The sequence below is a fragment of the Fusarium graminearum genome, chromosome 3 (assembly GCF_000240135.3).
Source record: "Fusarium graminearum PH-1 chromosome 3, whole genome shotgun sequence".
Classification (NCBI taxonomy): domain Eukaryota; kingdom Fungi; phylum Ascomycota; class Sordariomycetes; order Hypocreales; family Nectriaceae; genus Fusarium; species Fusarium graminearum.
The window spans coordinates 2,632,625-2,651,919 of record NC_026476.1 but is presented as its reverse complement, the minus strand read 5'-3'; the positions used below and the strand labels follow the sequence as shown (position 1 = coordinate 2,651,919).

Sequence of the window (19,295 nt, the reverse complement as noted above, 5' to 3'; positions counted from 1 at the left end):
CGCCCTAAATCCAAATATGACAGAGAAAAAGACTTGGAAATCCATCAAAATCTGACAATGTTATGATGGGTATCGTTATCAGTCATGACGCTTCGCTATGAAATCCGCCTCCTGGGCTTCAGGAAGATGCATGCGAGGGAACGCTTCGTGGTGTCATATCGCCGCTGCGACGACGCACTGCCTGCTGATAAACAAGGTTTGTTTTGCTGTTGGCCTCGGCAATCATTTGTTGCTTCTTGCGCACAGCAGCAAGTCGTCCTGTAATCATTTTAATCACTATGAGTTTGTTAGTCCTTATCCCGTGTACAATCATCTCAGATAACTTACTCTTTCGGACGTGAGCCTCCTCATCGCTGTCAAGCTCGCCCCCGCTTACTTCCTTAACAGCCTCTCTCTCAGCTTCTTTACCAGTAGACAGCCTTCTTGTTTCGGAACCCGATCCCTCATCGTTGTCCAATACGGCTTCAAGCATCCGAATAGCCGTGATATACGATATTTCGCAACCTGAGAGGTTCTCATTGGTGACTTCATCGATGGCTGCAGCCCGACTCATCTCCAGAGCCCGATCGTACATAAGCTTTTCGGCGCTGATACCGGGAGTGAGATAAACTTGTTTTGTGGGACTTCCAGCTGAGGAAGCAATCGACTCAGTGCCATGGTTGGATGGGTGGCTGGGATGATCATCAGGCAGTTGCTTCTGCGCTTCTGTGAGTTTAAGGCGGACAATTTCTGACTTCTCTAGCACTTCGTTGAAGCGTTGTCGAACCCACTGTACCACGGCGTTGATGCGCTGAACAACCGTCTGAGCTGCTGCTGCTGACAAGCCGGTGCCCGTGTCTCCTCGGCTCTTCTTGGACCACCAGAGACTAGCTATGTCCATAGCTCGGGCAAGAAGAGTGAGCGACTTGACGTACAAAACAAGAGCCTCCTCCGATAAAGCCACAATTGCTTCCACCGTCAACCCATCTTCTTCATTAACCAGCTGTTCAGGCTCAAGACCGCCCAAGATGTGATCTGCGGACGGTGCCAGTGGAACAAGTTGCTTGTATTTGACTTCGGCAAATCCATAAACACAGTCGCTTCGGGTTGCAAGTTCCTCAATAGTTTGTGCTGCTTTACCATCCTCATCCGTACCCTGAACGTTTCTGCCGTCTCCCAGTAGCCCAACAGGCGCTTGGGGTGTTGGATATGTTGGAAAGGCTTGGTAAAGCGGCGGAGACGGACCCTTTGGCGAAGCTCGCAGTGGAGGAACCTTGAAACCAAAGAGTCTCAGACTGGCATCCTGGATGGCCTTGGAGATAGCACTCGATGCTGAGCCAGGGCTAGCAGAAAGAGATTTCTCGTATGATGACTTCCGGTCATGGCGAGGCTGAGTCGCCAACGCATTGCGAGAATATGGCGTCGAAATTGCACCTGTTGTGGATGTGGGTGCCCCCTGTTGGGTATATCGTCGAGTTATGGGTCCAGATCTCTGGGATGCGTCGCCGAGTTTCTCGTTGGCTGCCAGCTCATCGGCCAGAGCGTTGACTTCAACATGGCGTCTCTCAACCACAACGTATTCCCGCTCCAGAGCTACGTCCTGGGCTGCCCTCTCCTCTTCGGTGATGGGCGGATTACTCAACGCTCTGTTTCTACGTACCTGATCTAATAGAGATGTGGGCGGCGAGGCCCTATTGCGACCCGTTACTGAATCATAAGCAACCTGTTGAACAGGAGCAGTCATCGCATGCTGAGCTACAGGACGGCGGATGCCCAAGCCCTCTCCACCTTCGCGAGGGGAGTTGCCAGTGGTACGTTGGCTTTCGTTTGATCGCCGAGCATATCGACTCCCCCCCGGACTTCCCACCTGTGGTGATCTGGGTTGCTGATCTCTAGGAGATCTGGAGACAAGAGCTTCCGTCGGAGACTGGTGACCTGTCTGACGTGGGCTGCGGGACGATAGGGACGGCGAACCAGATTGAAAAGCTGACCTTGGATCTCGGGATTCTTGCCTGAGTGACTTGGGAATGTCATCCTCTACGAGACCAGGGATTTCACTAGTGACTACCTGATGGGTGAAGAAATTCTCAAAGCTGAGCCGTTCGACCGGGCTTCTCTTCAAGAGACTTCGAATTAGAGCCTTTAGCTCAGGAGTGATGCTGACCTCCCTCGGAAACTTGATAACATCCTCAGCAGCTTCAATCTTTCTCAATAACTCGACATGATTTCTGGCCCGGAACGGAGGGCGACCTGTGCTCATCTCATAGAGCACAGTTCCCACTGACCAAAGATCGGCTTTCGCATCATATCGCTCGTATCGGAGAATTTCTGGGGCCATGTACAGGGGGGACCCACAGAGGGTATCGGCCAGGGAAGTAGAGGGAAGCACTCGGGCGAAGCCGAAGTCGGCAAGTTTGAGCATAGGTAGAGATGCCAAACCAGAAATCGGAATCAACGAATCTTGGCTGGCTTGCATGACTGGGCGACTTCTTTGGTCTCTGAAGGGTTGCGAGGGTAATAGTAGTAGGTTTTGGGGCTTGACGTCTCGATGAACGTAGTTTTTGCTGCGTAGAAACTCGAGGGCACTAGTCAGCTGTTTTAGGAAATGTCGAATGACAACCTCATGCAAGCCAGAATTTGGCATGCTGGGGTATTTGCGTGCCATGTCATGCGTGGCAGGGTGTGTGGCGAGCTTCTCTCGTTTTTTAATGAAGAGGGACAAGTCGCCAAGCTCGCAGTATTCCATAATCAGGTTGATATGGCTGGTTGATTCGATGCAGTCATGGAGGGCAACGATATGTGGGTGGCGTAATGTCTTAAGAATTTGGATTTCGCTGTAAAGGTTCTCTCTTAGCTTCTTGTTCAGGCGTTCAAGCTCGACGGACTTTATGGCGACAGCAGCTTTGGTTTCCTGTTGTCATATATGTTAGCGATCGATGCATATTGGTTGAGCATGCGCTCCTGAATGTGACCCGTGATACCAAGGCAGCAGTCCGATAAGCTGCCAAGGTAATGCAAAAGCGACAAACTGGTAGCGCAACTCAATGCGATGGTGGGGAAGCAACGCAAGGTCAGTATGAAAGCTGAGTCGTACCTTATGCCAGCCCAGATACACTTGAGCAAAACTGCCTTTACCAATCTCGGAGCCGATGTTGAACTGTCCTACAGCACGACTGCCCGACTTCCTGGACCCCGAGGAGGTCGACGACTCCTGTGGGCCCGCCATAGCTTCCTGTTTGTTGTTATCGATGTCAGGAAGATAGTCGGATGTCTTGTAGCCCTAGGGCTTATGATGTTCGAAGGTCGATCGCAGAAAAAATCGGCATGTAAACGGAGGACGGGAGGCTGTCGCAAGAGCCAAAGGGCAAGGTAGAAGGGCCGGGAAGAATGTCGAGGTCGAGAGGATGCTTATCAACCAGATCGAAAGCGATAGTGGACAGGGCGGAGGCGAGATCTTGTGCTGGCGAGTTGTTGAACTAGCAAGTGGTTGGTAGAGGAGGCAAGGACCCTTATGGACGGCAAACAGCCGAAGACAGACGGGATGAGACGAGACGAGACGAGACGAGACAACAAAGCTACCTTAGCTCAAGAGGCAAAGGTACTGGTGAGGTAGTAGTATGTATCCGAAAGGGTGCGTTTTGACCCGGTTGCGCGCCTGCACTGCAGTATCGAGACAAACGCAAGTTAGCAGTGGTTAAGTATAGTAGAACAAACAGCAAGATTCGAGGGCGAGAACTCGTATCAAACGAAGAGAAATGAAGAGAGAGAGGATGGACAAGCTTGACAAGTGAGAACAAAAAGAAAAGGGAAAAAGGATGAACAAGAAGCTACGGTGCAACGGGGGGGATGCGTGCGTGTGACAACGATGGTGACGGCACGAGCAATGGCGATCGCGGACTGGCCCAAGTCCTAGTAGGTATGGTCTAGTGATTCTACTGGACTGGACTGTATTCCCCTGTAGCGAGCACTACAGGCAGAAGAGACACAGCGCCAGAGACAGCCCGGCAGGGGTGTCGGTGCTTGTGCTTGTGCTCTGGGTACTGTACTGGTGCGACAGGGCAGGATAAGGATAGGCAGGATAAGGATAGGACACGATGGACGGGACAGGTACCAAGGTATGGATGCTGGTACATGGCTGCACTAACACCTACAGGCTGGGGGGCGGCCGGACAAGGGCAGGTGACTAAGACGGTATCGAGCACTCACCAGAATGGCAGACCGAGAGACCCTTTTAGATTCAATCTCAGGCGTTTACGGGTAGTGACTGTTGGCATGAACCTTTCGTACTGTGAGCGAGTACTGTCGAGCGTGATCGGAGCCTTTGTTCCCAGTGACCGAAGACGCGGAAAGGGCGGTTAGGGAGGATGAAGACGATAGCGGTGACTAGAAAGGTCGATGTTATCATCCAGCAGTCTAGAGTCTGGGATTATGCAGGCCGATTATTCGTACGTATTGCTGAAAAGGGCGTAGCGTAGATATAGTTCAAACAGGCGGGAATAGAAAGCGTGCAGAGACAGACCCGACTCGACTCAGAGGCAGATAGAACAGACCAGGCTGTGAAGGTTGCGTAACACAGCTTAGAAGTTACAGTTTCTTTTTAAAGAACGGTAGCGTGATGGATTTGTCAGTGTATAGTATATATGTGCAAGCAGCAGCAGTAGTATGGAATGATGGGCAATGATTTAAAATAGAGAAAAATCCTGAGATAAGCAAGCGCAGGACATGACAAGAGTCGAGAGTAGTAGAATCTGAATGATAATAATAAAGTGGATGAAGAGGCTGTGAAAAGACGAATGACTCCCCGAACCAAGCCATACCAAATTCAGTAAAGTATGATTTCTAGAAGAGGAAAATGGGGGATTTCATGGATGGCTGTGGCTGCGTGCAGTGGAAAGGTGCCTACAAAGTAACCATTGAGTACAGTAACTTGGTCTTTAGCGTGTAAACTGCCGCAGTCGTCAGAGGGTCCAGTGAGTCCTGCGTCTGCATCCTGACCCCCCGCCCAGCAGGGATCCATCTCTGGAAAGGATACCAGGGGGGTACATGGGATCTGTGCGAGAGTCAGCCTCAAGACACAAGTATCCCATCCATCCCTCCTTGAATGACAGCCAGACAGCCTCAGATATGGGTGTGAAGGACTGAGACATACGCAGGGGATCGTGAATTGGATGACTCTGACTCTGAGTCTGGATATATAGATAATACGCCTCTTTGGGGGAAAAAAGGAAAGAAAGACACAATGATCACAAAGGGATGTTTTTGCGGGGGGGACGACCAACCTACCTAATGGCTAATTGATCCCTCTTGGTTGACCCCGTGATACACCCCAAGCCCAGGTGGCCGGGGTTGAAGAGAGAAGAGAGATTGAAACCTGGAAGGGCCAACGAGTGACGAACGAAGGATACGATGCAACAAGCGGGTGAGTCAGTCACTCGTACTGTGTTTTCTAGGTAGTGACTTGGTAGTAGTAGTCAGAAGGGGGAAAAAGAACCGACAACCACTACAGCCTCTTGATTTATACCAGTCAGTCCGTGTTCAACTTTAAAAATAAAAGAGGTTAAACCCAAAATTCAAATCCGTTACTTGTAAAGCTAAACTGCCTTGAGCCAAGTTTCAACAGCCCAGCTTGACGATTTACCTATCTTGTTGTCTGCCTACCTACCTCGTGAGGAGGTGTTGTTGCCTGAGTCTAACAATATGATGTGATGATGTGATGTGATGGGATGGCCCAGTGGAATTAGCTGATATGAAGGACTAACTAATCAGGTCGGTACTGTACAGTAGTCGTTGTAACTTCTCAAACTCAATTTACTGCCTAGTCCTAGACTTGTTTGTTGACTCAAGAATCAGATACAGATACAGATCCCAGTTACACTTTGAATGTACATGGTTGTATCCAATGCTTGCCGAGGTCCTCCGGCCCCACATCTTCCATGCCTCGCCCACCTTCTCCGGGGCATGACAGGGGAGCTTAAGCAAGGTACAGGCAGTACTTACGGTGCAAACAGCACTGATTTGAAGCTTGATGGACATGAAACAAACCAAGTTGACAACCGAGAGATCCATGATCTTGTTATTCCAGGTTTGTATGAGGATAGTACGGATAGTATACATGCTACGGAGTATGCAGGTACTCACTCAATCTTGGAATAAAGCGAACCATCCAGATCTCTGACTGGCCATGTTTCTCCCCCTACGCCATAACCTTCTGAAGCGTCCCCTTGCCACGAGGTGCAACACGGCCTGGCCTGGAGAAAGCAAAGACAGAAACAGGGACATTGACTGATGGGCCACTTCAGACAGATTGATCTGATTGATAGGGAAATATCCGGATCGGCAAGAGCACATGCTGTGCCGAACAGATTCCAGGTGCCTACCTGTGTCCATGTATGTACCAAGGTATGTACGCTCGTGCCAAGTATCTGATGCATGGTTGAGCTCAAATGGTGAAATATCTCTTGTTGATCTTGTAATTGCAAAGGTCCAGCATGATGTATTGCAGTATCCATTACGCAAACTGCATGGCGTCAACTATCCTCGCTCATTCGTTCTCTCGTTCGCCATTCGGGAGGCGTTTTTCACCACCGTTCCATTGCAGTTGGCTGATACAGATGCAGGACTACGAAATACGCCCGGTCAAGCAACAAGTGCTTCTGCCTCTAGTTTTTGACTTATCATGTCCCCAGACGAAGGGACTGGGGGACTGGGATTGTCCGTGCATAAAAGGAACCCTGCAAGTCTCTTTTTTCCCCCTTTAGGAAACTAGACAGACGAGACAACGAGATCCGTTTCCCCCGACTTTTTGGTCGCCTCAGATATGTGCATCCCAGGAAGAGAAAAGAAAGGGGCGGGCATGGATAAATAGCCTTTCTGCTTGTTTGTTCAGTGCCAATTGGCCGAGCGTGAATACGATGTTTTCTGATATTGACAACAGTCAGCATTCACGGTGTGAGAGGAGGTGCCTGCTCACAATTAGATACCTAAACCAGCATAATCTACACGATGTCACTAAAACAAAAGAAGAAAATATGAAACTCGAGTAAAATGCCGTGACTGCTCTTCAAATCCCGTCATCATTCACACCCAGATCGTCATCTACGTACTACAGTTCTAGATCGGCAACCAAATCACTGGCTGAACAGCCCTCGAAGGCCGCTAGAATAGAGGAGCATGTTGCCCCGTTAACTTTAAAAAAGATAGTCAAGGATAAGAGAACGAAAGGTCAATTGAGTGTGCATAGCTGCCTAGCAGAAGAGATAGTGACGCTGACAAAGGCTCCAAGGCAAAGCAAGTCTAACCGCAACTAATTGATCTTTTGTTTTTTTGCTTGCTCGGTTCATGAGTCGAGTTTTTCATACAGGTCGATTACCTATCTCTTGGCATTCCCGATGCATCTCAATTGAGTTAGTGAAAACCTGGAGAAAGTCGATAGTACGGGCCTCCTCGTCTTATCTCTTGCAACGTCCGGGGGTTTCTTATCAGTGAGCGAGGTGAGAGTGTTGAACATGTGCCTTCTCTCTTCGGTATGCCGAGAAATCCACACCAACAAGTTCCCCAACGCACTATCATGAATCGGTGCTAAAAACAAACAAGTAGAGAAATAGACAGACAGGACTGTTGAACCCCCACGATTTCTGCCTGTACGCTTTGGACCTTTGGGACCCTGTGCCAGTATTAGTGCACCTGGTGTAAGTAGGTTAGTAGTCAAGTAAAGGCCGGCCAGCCAGCCAGCCAACCACACTTCAAACACGTGGATCTACTCAGCGATATCTCTTCGCATCCTCCCAAACGTCAGAGCAACCACTCACGACCTTGCATATGAGCCTGTGCCTTTCTTGCGCTGTTTGTGGTATTTGATGCAGTTTGCTCAATCTGTAACTTTTCAGATGCCATGCCGCCGCCATCGAATTAACCAATGTTTCACGCGTAAATGCGCCCATTCTTATCCGTCCCGATTCGTTTCTCTAACCAACCACCAACACATGATTCTCTGCTAATGTGAGATGCCCTCCCTTCTTGAACGGATGGCCTCATTACCCACCACTTTTGTCCTTGCCGTCGCATCGTATCGTATCTCTCAGGTAACACGGCAAGATGCTAGATGTATCCTATTCGACCACAGTGACTCTTCCTGGTCCCCACATCCACTACAGCATGCCACGCGTTCGACAAATACAGTGCATAATCCCAAAAGTCAAAGCCCCCTTTTGGAAGCATGCAGGTTACACTATCCAGGTGCCGTCAACCAAAACACAATCTGACCCGTCGAATCGGCGGCTCTCCTCCGGCCCTTTTGCCGTGAATCGGGCTCCCGTGGCGCCGTGTTTCAGGGTCCACAAGACGGTAAATACGGCTCCGGTGAATACGGGGTTATTTTCTCTGTTGCAGATGTACGTGCACTTGCACTTGCACCTTGTTCCTTTTTTAGTTACGTGAGTGTTGATAATAAAAACTTGCTCATAATTCCAAACAGTGCGAGTCATTGGAGCAATATTTCACTCATATGCGCAAAGACGTAATTAATATGTTTCATGGTGAAATACCTTGCAACGAGTCAGGAAATGCGGTGTGTCTTGATACCAATACAGACCAAGAACAGCACATCATACCACCCGGGCAAGAGTCAGGACGCTATAGGCAATGAAATAAACAGCACAGTCAGCTGTTGCCACACATTATTTACCCTGGGGAGGTACAGTCCGTAGACTGTTGTGATATATGCTGTCTATCCATGTGATGTCACGTTTGGTGATCATTTCTACCTGCATGCGACCTGTCTCATGATGGTTTGGCGATCTCATGGTTGGTCCATTTGCCTGCTGAGTTACAGCACTGTACATTTACTTTTTGGCTCGCCAGTAAAAATAAATGAAATGCATCCTACTTCCCGGCGACTGCCATGCTTTCCTACTGGCTGTCTATGTCGTTAAAAAGTGCCATGATTGGGGATGGTAGCTGTGACACAGTTCTATCATGCCATGATGGAGGACAGCGGCAACTACATATCTCGGGGATTTTTATAATATTCCCGTACACACCAAATAGCAGTTTAATAAAAAACACACACCGTATTTTTAGCAATATCATTTAGCAGTTTCAATTCATTGGGGTATTCAACTCGTTCAAGGCTACCTAGCCGACATGGAATCCCACAAACGCCCACAAGAGTGCTGGTTAGCCTCTTGTTATGCATCTCGAACGTACATCATTTCGCTATGCTCTCCGAGTATGGTACTCGGTGCTTGACCAAAATCACAAACGCCATTTTCCTAGTTCCCATCATATCCAGAGATTGCGCTCAGGGCTCGCAGATTTTACCCAACATCATGATTAGTGGTGCTTGGCAGGCTCGACAGTAGGAAGCTCCTTGATAGCCTCGGCAATAATGTTGAGGCCCTTTTTGAGGTCCTCCTCGCTAATAACTAGAGGAGGTGCAAAGCGGATGATGTCGCCGTGAGTGGGCTTGGCCAATAGACCCTTGCTCTTGAGGAGCAAGCACAGATCCCAGGCGGTTCGGCCGTTGGCTGCAGATTCGTCGATGACAACAGCGTTGAGGAGACCCTTTCCTCGGATCACCTTGAGAATAGGAGTGTTGAGGGCTTTGAGACCATCACGGAACATGTTACCAAGCTTATCAGCCTTGGCAGTGAGATCTTCCTCTTCCATGATCTCAAGGGCGCGGATGGAGACAGCGGATCCTAGAGGGTTACCTCCGTAGGTAGATCCATGAGTGCCAGGCTCAACAACCAGCATGACCTCCTTGCTGCTGAGAACGCAGCTCACAGGGTACATGCCACCAGAGATGGCCTTTCCAAGAGTGACAAGGTCGGGCTTGATGTTGGCCCATTCAGAGCAAAGCATGCGTCCAGTTCGTCCAATACCAGTTTGAATCTCGTCGCAAATGAACAAAACATTGTGCTTGGTGCAGAGAGCCTGGACCTTGGCGAGGTAATCATCGTCGGGGACAACAACACCAGCCTCACCCTGAATAGGCTCGCAGATGAAAGCAGCGGTCTCCTTGCCGTGGGCCTCGAGAACCTCTTCGAGATCGGCAATGTTGTTGTATCGGATGGCCTTTCCGGTGGTGGGGTTGATGGCACCGACGTTGGGAACATAAGGGCCGTAGTTCTCTCTTGACTCGGGGTCTACTGACAAGGTGATGGCGGTCATCTGGGACATGTTGTTAGCTCATGGGATCTCGCGATTGCCGCCGATGTCGATTGGACTTACAGTTCGACCGTGGAAGTTCTCCGAAACACCAAAGATCCAGGCCTTCTCCTGAGGAACACCCTTGACCTTGTACGCCCACTTGCGGGCAATCTTAATAGCAGTCTCGACAGCCTCAGCGCCAGTGCACATGGGCAGAACCATGTCGTAACCAAAGACGCTTCGGACCTTTTCAGCCCACTTGGGGAAGACATCGTTGTAGAATGCTCGAGAGCTGAGCGTCAATCGACCAGCCTGTTCAGTGAGAGTCTTGATGAGCTCGGGGTGACAGTGGCCTTGGTTGACAGCGCTGTAGGCGGAGAGGAAATCGTAGTAGTGGTTGCCCTCAGGGTCCCAGACGTTGACGCCTTCGGCGCGGGAAAAGACCACGGGGAGGGGGTGATAGTTGTGAGCAGCGTACTCCTCCTCAATGGCGATGGCCTTGTCGGTGGAGGTGGCATGGAACCGAGAGACGGTCTTCTCGGCGTGAGGAGACATGATGTGACGTCAGGGGGTAGTTGTTGTTATGATTCAAGCAATTGTTCAAGTAAAGGGAGAATGTTGACCGTTTATTGAATTACTTGGTCTTGTTGTTGTTGAAGAGATGAATAAAGAGAATAGAAAAGGAAACAACTGAGTATTGGAGGAGGACATGGCTGCTCTTTAAGTCCCAGAGGCGGCAAGACAGCGGTCGGCAAACGGAGGCTTGAAGCGGATGGAAGAAGACGATAGAATTGGGTTTTAGGTAATTATTACAGAACTCTGAGTGTTGGTTTCTGGTTGTTTGTTCGACACTATACCCCTAAGTGCAAGTGTGAGCGACAAAGCGTGGGAGTGTGCGGGCGTGAGGTTGCGAAGTTGAACATGTGAGGACTCTGATTGGGTAAGAGGCTCGGCGGAACTGGGCGGGTGACTTACCGCCATCGGCCGAATTGACCATCTACAGTTGATAACTGTCTTGTATTTTCTTGTCATGACATGATAAGTAAGAGAGGGGTTCGCTTACAGCCAAGAACGTGGAGGTGAATCCCAGACATTTGCACAGTCCAACCTTGGATACAGTAGGTACATTTAAGGGGAGGGAGTACGTATTCTTTCCGTTTCTATACCTGAGACTCACTTCTATTCGCGGTTTTCTAAGTCTGCGCCGTAATGCTAAATGTCTGACGTCTTATTGGAGATGCGTTGCATCCATCATGACAAGAGGGGGATCTTCTTTTGCTAGAGAGACAAGAGATAAGAGGCTCCAACTTGCCAACTAACAAGTCTTGACTACCAACCTAGCTTGTTACAGTGACGGCATAATCTGGGGTGAGGGGAACAGGGGACCACCTGACAAGGGTTCAATGCAGGCTTGGCTTATAGACGGGTTTACCATCGGTTGGAGTAGCCAATAGAGACTTCTTTGTTACTGCTATCAATTCGTGCTCTGAAAGAAAATTGCTGTTGCAAGAGTACAGCATAATTATTGCAATCAGAGATAGGTACGAATTTAACTGCAGGCGCAAGTCTGAAAACAGAAACTGTCTCCGTTGTTATTGCCTATAGTTGTGAAACCTTACACAGCCATTTCTCGGCGTAACTTGTTTACTATTAAGTAATAAACTACTGGCTCTCATGTGACCCCCAAATTGCCAATTGATATCAAATAGATCAGTTTGATAAAGAAGTGGCTAGTTGTTCCTTAAAATGGAAGCGTCCAGGCGATTTTAAGTCCTTGGTTTCTTACCGCCAGGTGCCGCCAGTTCCGCCTTGATATATATATGTCAGCAGAAATAGCCTTAACTCCGCTTGAGCCGCCATAGTATAAGTCTGTTTAACATCTGGTTTCATAACCTAGAAGTTCTAACTGTGAATACATTTCAAGTGTAACAGTAACCTATTGTTTGTTTATTTTGTGCCAGCTTATGTTGTACTGGAGTTGAGAATTCTGACAGTAGCAAGATGCCAATTCTCATGTCTCACTATACAATAGCTAGGCTGCCAGTTGCTAACGAGAGGGTACATTACTTAGTTATATGCACATTCCAGGAGACAGTAAGCGCAAAATTGAATACCACTGTTTATTCTTGTCTCCTGTCTTTTGTATCTGGAAGTTCTCGTTGAACTTCATTTCGATGTTGAAAACAGTCTCAATCAAGATTGTGGCGGTGGACGTGGCGTAACTTTAAGACGACTACGCCACAATTCTCCAAGAACAAGCTGTCTCGAGACCAGGCAGTCAACTCCCCTATCGTCAATGTACTGTTCAATGTTGAGGTACCATATCAACCACTCTCGACATGTCGTCTGCAACAGTTTCGAGGAAATCTCTAGATGAGGCCCGGAACCAGAGAAACCGCTCGTTTTTCTTGCGTGACATTATTGTCATTCGTCTCATCAATGCTTGGTGGATAGCCACCTTTTTCCAGCCAGATGAGTTCTTCCAGTCCCTTGAGCCAGCTTGGAACCTGGCTTTTGGATCTCAGAGTGGTGCATGGTTGACATGGGTGTGTTATTTCCTTTACCTTTATTGAGATATCTCCAGTCATTCAAGTTGCCGTACTTCAGTGCTTTTTCTGAAATATTTTGTTGTTGTTATCGACAAGTGTCAACACCACTTACACCACTAACCAAGTCAGCCAGTCCATACACGATTCACCTTCCCATTGACGTATCTACTTCATCAAACCCTCAGTATCACATCTGACCTTGCTCAAAACAGGAATGGCAACACCAACTTCGCACCTCTCTTCACCCAGCTCTCTTCGCAGGCGTCTATCTCGTCGCCGACTTCATCTCCAGCCACATCCTCCCTGTAGGAATCCTCCGCGCTACCATCCTCGTCGCTGTTCCCCAAGCTCTCCAAGCTGTGATTGCTGGCCTCGGTGACTGGTACACCTGGCAGCTGGCTGTTTCCATCTACGGAGCCAACAGCAATGTCTCCTTCTTCGCCGTAAGTTCCTACCCCTTGACATTTCCGGACCGCAAGCCAACATAACTGTGATATAGCTCTTTCTGCAAATCTTCAACCCTTGGCAATGGTACTGCTCTACACGGACCTTTTCAAACTCTCTAGAGATGACTCTTACTGTCATGGCGATGTATTACTGGCCCTGGGAGCTTCTCGGCGTGGCGCAGACGACAAAGGAAAACCCCAAGCCTGCCCCTATTCTCAAGAGTCTCTGGTCACTTCGTGCCTCTCTTTGTCTCGCGGCTTTAGCTGTGGTCCTTCGACCCACCAACATCTTGATCTGGGCTACCATTGTCCTCTTCACTATTACCCGGATCTCACTTCAGGGGCCTTCACCTCTCACCCTTTCAACAGTTGTTACACTGATCCGTGAGGCCATCTGGTGCGGTTCTCTGATCCTAGCCATATCCGCTGCTTCAGACCGTTGGTATTTCGGTTTCTGGACATTTCCCGCCTATAACTTTCTTTATTTTAACCTATCAAAGTCCCTTGCCGTCTTCTATGGCCGAAGCCCGTGGCACTATTATTTTCTCCAAGGACTTCCCCTCATTTGCACCACAAGCCTTCCTTTTGCTGTTGCCTCTCTTTACAAGCCAACTGCACATGCGACGTCGACACAGCAATTCAATGTGCTTAAAACATTAGCTTACACAGTTTTCACAACTGTTGGTGCCTTGTCGCTTATCACTCATAAAGAAGTTCGCTTCATCTATCCTCTCCTCCCAGCACTCAGCATCCTCGCTGCTCCTTACACTGCCTCATTCTTTACATCCCAACCAAGTCCCACCACGAACAATCCCCGTCCGCAACCTCAGATCCGCAACAAGCGCTATCTTTTCGTCGCCCTTGGTGTCAATATGTTTCTCGCAGGCTACCTATCTTTCTTCCACCAGCCAGCTCCCCTCAATGTCCTCGCCTACCTCCGTCATGAGTACGAGCGCATCCATCCAGACTCTGTTCAACTGGCCCAAACTTCTCATTTCTCTGCTATGCCCGAGAATGAAGACGAGCTCTTTGCTTTGTTCCTGATGCCTTGTCACTCTACTCCTTGGCGTTCACATCTAATCTACCCTGGTCTGCGAGCTTATGCCCTCGGTTGCGAGCCCCCTCTTCATACTGAGCCAAACACCCCCGAGAGAGATAACTATCGCGACGAGGCCGATCGATTCTACGATGATCCCATCCCTTTCCTCACCTCCGAGCTATTCAGTCCGACCAAGGCCCTCACTGTTCCTCGTTATATCGTTGGCTTTGAGAGTATTGAACCATGGCTGCAAGAATTCGTACAGACTTTTGAGGCGCAGTCTCTTGGCTTGACCCAAGTGCGGCCTGTTTGGAAAGGGTTTAATGGTCTTTTCAACGAAGATTGGCGACGTTCAGGCGATATGATTGTTTGGGACACTGGCGTTTATGATAATGCACCCCCCACAAAGGAACTATAAGATGATCTTTTTCGTATTGAAGAATAAAGAATCAGAAGTGCGCACTTCGTTCCAATGTACTATAACAAAGGCGGCTGTAGTTTTACTTATAGAACTCCTACTAATCAAACATATCGATTGCCCTGGCACATGTTTGGGCTCCAAATCATTTTGATAGTGACCTGTACTCCATGACTATAACTCCTCCACCCGCTTAAACGAAATAAAGCTCACCAACACACTTTGCTACATTACATGTATGTAATCGACTTATAAGGGTGGTTAAGGGGCCAGAAGGGTCTCGTCGATAAGCCCATCTTCCACTATCCATGATACTTTCCATCTCATTCTCCCCACAAAATAAACTAAAGAAAAGACCACCACGTTGGTATCACCTTTGCAATCACTCCTGGTTTTCCTCCTGCATAAACTAAAACGAATTCTTTTCTATTGCTTCTGTTTCGGTGCTTCTGCTCCTGCATCTAGCTTTGGCTGCTGTTCTGCTGATGCCACCGCTGTTTGTTCGACAGCTTCAGCGGGTTTCTCATGCGATTTCGATTCCGTTGATAACTCGGACTCTTGTTGCTCCTGTGTTTGCGCGGCCTTAAAGGTGGGAGCCGAAGGCGACGTTGGAGACTGTAATGATGCTGTAACTGGGGGTGTGTCCACATCAAGCATGGACCTAATCTTCTGGGCATGGGGCTTTGATGATTCCATCGTATCTCGAGTGGGAGACTGAAGTTGGTCCTGGGCCGAAGGCGCTTGGTCCTGTACTTGAGCTGCAGGCTGGACTGCAGGCTGAGGTTGAGCGATAGGCGATACTGGGGTTTCCACATGCTGCTGCTGGGTGGGTGACATATGTTCCGGCTGTACCATCGTCACTGTAGCCGTCTGAGAAGCTGGCGCTCCTGTAGACAGCGGTGCCGCGGCGTTAGTGGTGGCACCCGTCGGGGCAGCAGCTATAGCTGCAAGCGACGCAGGCTGCTCATCTCTCTTCATCTCCAGACTCTTTGGCGGAGGCGAGAAGCTCGAGGAGCCTAAGCCAGGATGATCAGCAGGAGGAGGAGACTTAGCCCTCCTTTGTTCCGCACTCTCCTTTGCTTCGCGATATTTATTCCTGATCCATCCTATGGGACCCTTGGAATCGCTCTCTCTGCCTTGGTCAAAGCTACCTTGTCCTTCAGCAACCATGTAAGGCCTATCAGAGCTCTCACTCTTTCGGGGCCTGTGGCTGGAACTAGAAATCGACAGATTGCTGACGTCGCCATTGTCATTCTGTCCAATGGTCATGCGGGGCGAGGTGAAACCCGCAGATGAGCCACTGTCGGCATTCCTGCTTCTTGATAGCCGCCAGCGTCTCTTCTTTTCTCTCTCTGCTTGGTCGAATGTGCTGGCTGACTGCTCGTCGACAATTTGATCCAAGTCCGACCCTTCGTTAAAAGACGAGTGTAGAGATGTCGGAGGTGACTTTTTCGACTTCAGTGTGTTATCCGGATGCAGGCTTTGGTTCGATGATGCTTGTGATACTCGTGGAGTATGTTCCGATGACACATCGCTCTTTTGCTGCGTCAAGAAAGCAGCTGTGAGTTGAGCATCGTGAGCATGTTGCGCATGTAGCACCTCTTGAAGCTGCTGCTCGTGCTGATGTTGTTCCAATGCTTCTTGGTGCTTATCTTCAAGGATGGGAGTGGGCTGTTGCTGCACTATATGTGGTTCCGGGTCGTGATACTGCGGATGGTCCATAGGGTTAGAGATCTCGTGTCCAGGGGATGTTGAGGTTCCGTGTTGATATGTCAACGAGGCAACAGAGCTCTGTGCACTTGGGTTCAAACTACCAGGTATTCTTTTCTTCTTTAGCTTGTTTGGCTGTCTCTTGTCTCCACTGTCGGTGGTCGGAACCGAACGAAAAATGTTTGTAAGATTTCGCTGAGTGGGAGACTCTTGTGGCACTTCAAGAAGCCTTTCGTGACTTCGTCCTGTTACTGGGGCCTTGCTTGGAGTAGTATAACCACCATGGGCAAATTCTGACGAGCGTGTTGATTGGGGAGATTCCGCCACGCTCTCGGTAGGATTGACCTGGGTCAAGGGCTCGAGGTGAGCGCCGGAACGAGGACTTGCACCATCAGTTCTCTGGAAGCGGCCAGCGCCAATAGCAGGTGATTTCTTGGACGGCACCGTATTGCTCCTGGCCAGACCACCTGTTGTTGGCGTCGCTGTCAGAGCCGGGCTATTCGGTGTCGAGCTTCCGTCATTTCTAGAGTTCCGTGACGATACGGATCGGTTCCTGCGAAGCTTGCCGTCTCGTCGCACGCTATTAGCACCGGCGCTCGCGTTGGATGCTGATCGGCCCAAACTTGTCTGTCTAGCGGGTTGCGGGGTGAGAGGACCGCTAGGAGTGCCGGACTCCACTTCCTTCTTGGTCTTTTCATCAGCCGCAGTGCCTTGCATGCCGATGAGGAAATGATCTTGGTTTTCAATCAGGAAGATGATAACGCATTGGTTCAGTCGGTATTCCTCGGGGGCCATAGCGTGGGCTGGGTGGGAAAGCATGCCTGGCTGGAAGATGGCTGCCAAGTTCTGAGAGTTCATTCGGTTCTCATCTGCCTTGGCAGCGAATACTGCAAGAAGGTCAAGAATGTAGAGCAGTAGCTGTCTGTTCAAAGGGGGCAGCTCAGTGATGAGTTGCTGGTACTGTATGATGGCGGCTTTCTCGTTGAAGTTCTCCACGAACTGAGGACCCTCGGCGTCACCTACAGCCTGCTTGGTTGCGCCTCGGAGGGGATCGCGGAACTTCTCGTATAGATCGAGGGGAACGACAGGTTCGGGAAGGTCGTTGAGGTATCGTCGCAAAACGTTGGCAGCGTCGTGTACTGTGTATCCTTCCCAGACCAGACCCTTTCCGTATCTATCGGGCGAGTCGAATATGGTTTTTAGCTCCTTTATCCTCTTTTCCGAACCGCTAAGACGGAAAATTCCTTCGATATGGGTAGCTGAACAAAACGTCAGCACGGTCACTGTCAGCCACTCCAAACAAACAAACAAACAAACCTTTTTCTTTGAGGAAGACGCCGCATTTTGCGACGACGATGGGAACATAGCCGTAGATGTAGCTCTGTCCCTTTTCATCGATGAGTGAGATCGCAACATTGGCGTATGTTATACTTTGTCGTAGAGGTACACCAAAGATGCCTTGTGGCCGGGTTTCTAGAAGTGTTCGAGTCAGAGATCAGAGGCAAGAAGTGGGGGTTGGCCATATGCGCAGCGGTTTTTTGACCACGAACATTGCACATGCGACAGGCCTGAGAGAGGACGGCAATCTCCAGAAGTACTTGACTTCGGCGGTGGAGCGCATCGCGACAAGTATGCCGAGTAGTGAAACCGTACCGTATCGTGACGATCCGACTTCAAAACGGAAACCAGGCAGTGTTGCGCAGGAGGCAATGAGAGGGGGGAAACCATACCCTGAGGTTCTTGATGCTTTGAAGGCAGCTTGAAGCCCTTCCACCATGATTTGAGATCGCGCTTGCTGGGCGGGGAGGCTGCACTGTTGATCTGAAGGGTCGGCTGGTTGGCCTGGTTAGGGTTCGAAGCGGCGGACGTCATGGCGAACGGTTGAGTATGCCAAAGGCGAAAACGACGAGTTTCGAAGAGGAGAAAGAGGGTGACGTGATGAAGGACGTTACAGCTGGGCCGGCCCAGTTGCCAGAGTCACGATGGCTAGGCCTCAGCCTCGATCGAATTCGAGGTCGAGGTCAAGAATGCGGCGGCGAGGTGCACTGAGCGGTGACCCGGGATCGTGTTGTGGAGGAACACCGGGTTCAAAGAAACGGGAGGGAGACCGACAAGGTCGAAAACCGATAGGCGACGATGGGCTGAAGGGTACGATGCGAGGCTTAAGATCAGAAGCTAGAAACCAAGGCCTCGAGCTGGGGAGCTCAAACAAGCGAGCGAGGGAGTCGAGGACAATAGCGTGCGCGCCAGTGTAGGATGAGACAGATCGGTCGATGATTGGTAGCGTCAAGGGCGTCAGAGCGGTAGGGCGTCAAGGCGTTAGGCGCTGGTTCGGTTTCGTGCAGTATCCAGTCCTTCCTTGGCTTGAGGCACAGGCTGGCGTAAGCAAGAATGGAAAAGACAAAGGCAAAGGAGAGCGATGGTGATAAAGCGGGTTGAGAGGAGAGGCGAGGCGAGGCGAGACGAGGGCTCCTTGAAGGGGTCGACGGCGTGGGCTATCACTCAGGATGCTGATTATCGCGTTGTCGCAGTATGGTAGGGAGCGAACTGTACGGTAGCAACAGAAAAACAGTTGGCGGCATCAACAACGAACGGGAGGGAGTAAGATTAAAGAAATCCAACCTATCCAAATCAATTGATGTCAGGCGGGGGAGGCTTTGAAGTTGGGGGGCCAAAAAGCTAATAGGTACCTCTCTCTAGACCAGACCAGGTATTGTAGGTACCCGTAGCGTTAGTGGGTTGGTCTGTGTTATATCGTGTTGTGATTTGGGCTAGGATGATTTGGTCTGGGCTGGATCTGGGTCTGTGTCTTGGACTAGCAACAAGACCCTGCTGCAAAGACAAAGGCAACCAAAGGGAAGATAGAGAAGGGTAAGGGTAAGTAAGATAGTGGAGGTGAAGTAGACCGGCTAGGGTATAGAGGATGGAGTCAGGTACTAATAGAGCCCTGCCCTGTCGAGCGAGAATCAATGGAAGCGAGTCCGAAAAGCAAGAATTCAAGATGC

General features: G+C 49.8%; 5 protein-coding genes across 5 annotated transcripts; 2 read left to right on the top strand and 3 right to left on the bottom strand.

Moving 5' to 3' along the window:
- Positions 1-118: 118 nt before the first annotated feature.
- Positions 119-3,205, bottom strand: FGSG_05547 (uncharacterized protein; the record flags this gene model as incomplete). The annotated part of the gene is made up of 3 exons (XM_011325794.1): positions 119-258; positions 328-2,890; positions 3,074-3,205. The coding sequence occupies 3 exons, from the start codon at positions 3,203-3,205 to the stop codon at positions 119-121; spliced, it is 2,835 nt and encodes a 944-aa protein (XP_011324096.1).
- A 2,654-nt stretch (positions 3,206-5,859) lies between these two features.
- FGSG_12753 (uncharacterized protein) lies at positions 5,860-6,649 on the top strand (the record flags this gene model as incomplete). Its single annotated transcript, XM_011325793.1, has 3 exons — positions 5,860-6,101; positions 6,279-6,378; positions 6,461-6,649. The coding sequence occupies 3 exons, from the start codon at positions 5,860-5,862 to the stop codon at positions 6,647-6,649; spliced, it is 531 nt and encodes a 176-aa protein (XP_011324095.1).
- A 2,391-nt stretch (positions 6,650-9,040) lies between these two features.
- FGSG_05546 (ornithine aminotransferase) lies at positions 9,041-10,780 on the bottom strand. The gene is made up of 2 exons (XM_011325792.1): positions 10,210-10,780; positions 9,041-10,149 (listed from the first exon to the last, which is right to left on the bottom strand). The coding sequence occupies exons 1-2, from the start codon at positions 10,681-10,683 to the stop codon at positions 9,310-9,312; spliced, it is 1,314 nt and encodes a 437-aa protein (XP_011324094.1). The 5' UTR covers positions 10,684-10,780; the 3' UTR covers positions 9,041-9,309.
- A 1,687-nt stretch (positions 10,781-12,467) lies between these two features.
- On the top strand, positions 12,468-14,580 carry FGSG_05545 (GPI mannosyltransferase 3; the record flags this gene model as incomplete). The annotated part of the gene is made up of 3 exons (XM_011325791.1): positions 12,468-12,674; positions 12,890-13,120; positions 13,177-14,580. 3 exons carry the CDS (start codon positions 12,468-12,470, stop codon positions 14,578-14,580), a joined length of 1,842 nt encoding a protein of 613 aa, XP_011324093.1.
- A 426-nt stretch (positions 14,581-15,006) lies between these two features.
- Positions 15,007-18,162, bottom strand: FGSG_05544 (uncharacterized protein; the record flags this gene model as incomplete). The annotated part of the gene is made up of 3 exons (XM_011325790.1): positions 15,007-17,549; positions 17,608-17,763; positions 18,021-18,162. The coding sequence occupies 3 exons, from the start codon at positions 18,160-18,162 to the stop codon at positions 15,007-15,009; spliced, it is 2,841 nt and encodes a 946-aa protein (XP_011324092.1).
- Positions 18,163-19,295: the final 1,133 nt, after the last annotated feature.

Excerpts from the sequence above, each read along its gene's own strand:
- FGSG_05546 (XM_011325792.1), bottom strand. The coding sequence starts at position 10,683 with ATGTCTCCTCACGCCGAGAAGACCGTCTCTCGGTTCCATGCCACCTCC. Across the intron at positions 10,150-10,209 it reads AGAACTTCCACGGTCGAACT|ATGACCGCCATCACCTTGTC; the intron begins GTAAGTCCAATC and ends AACATGTCCCAG.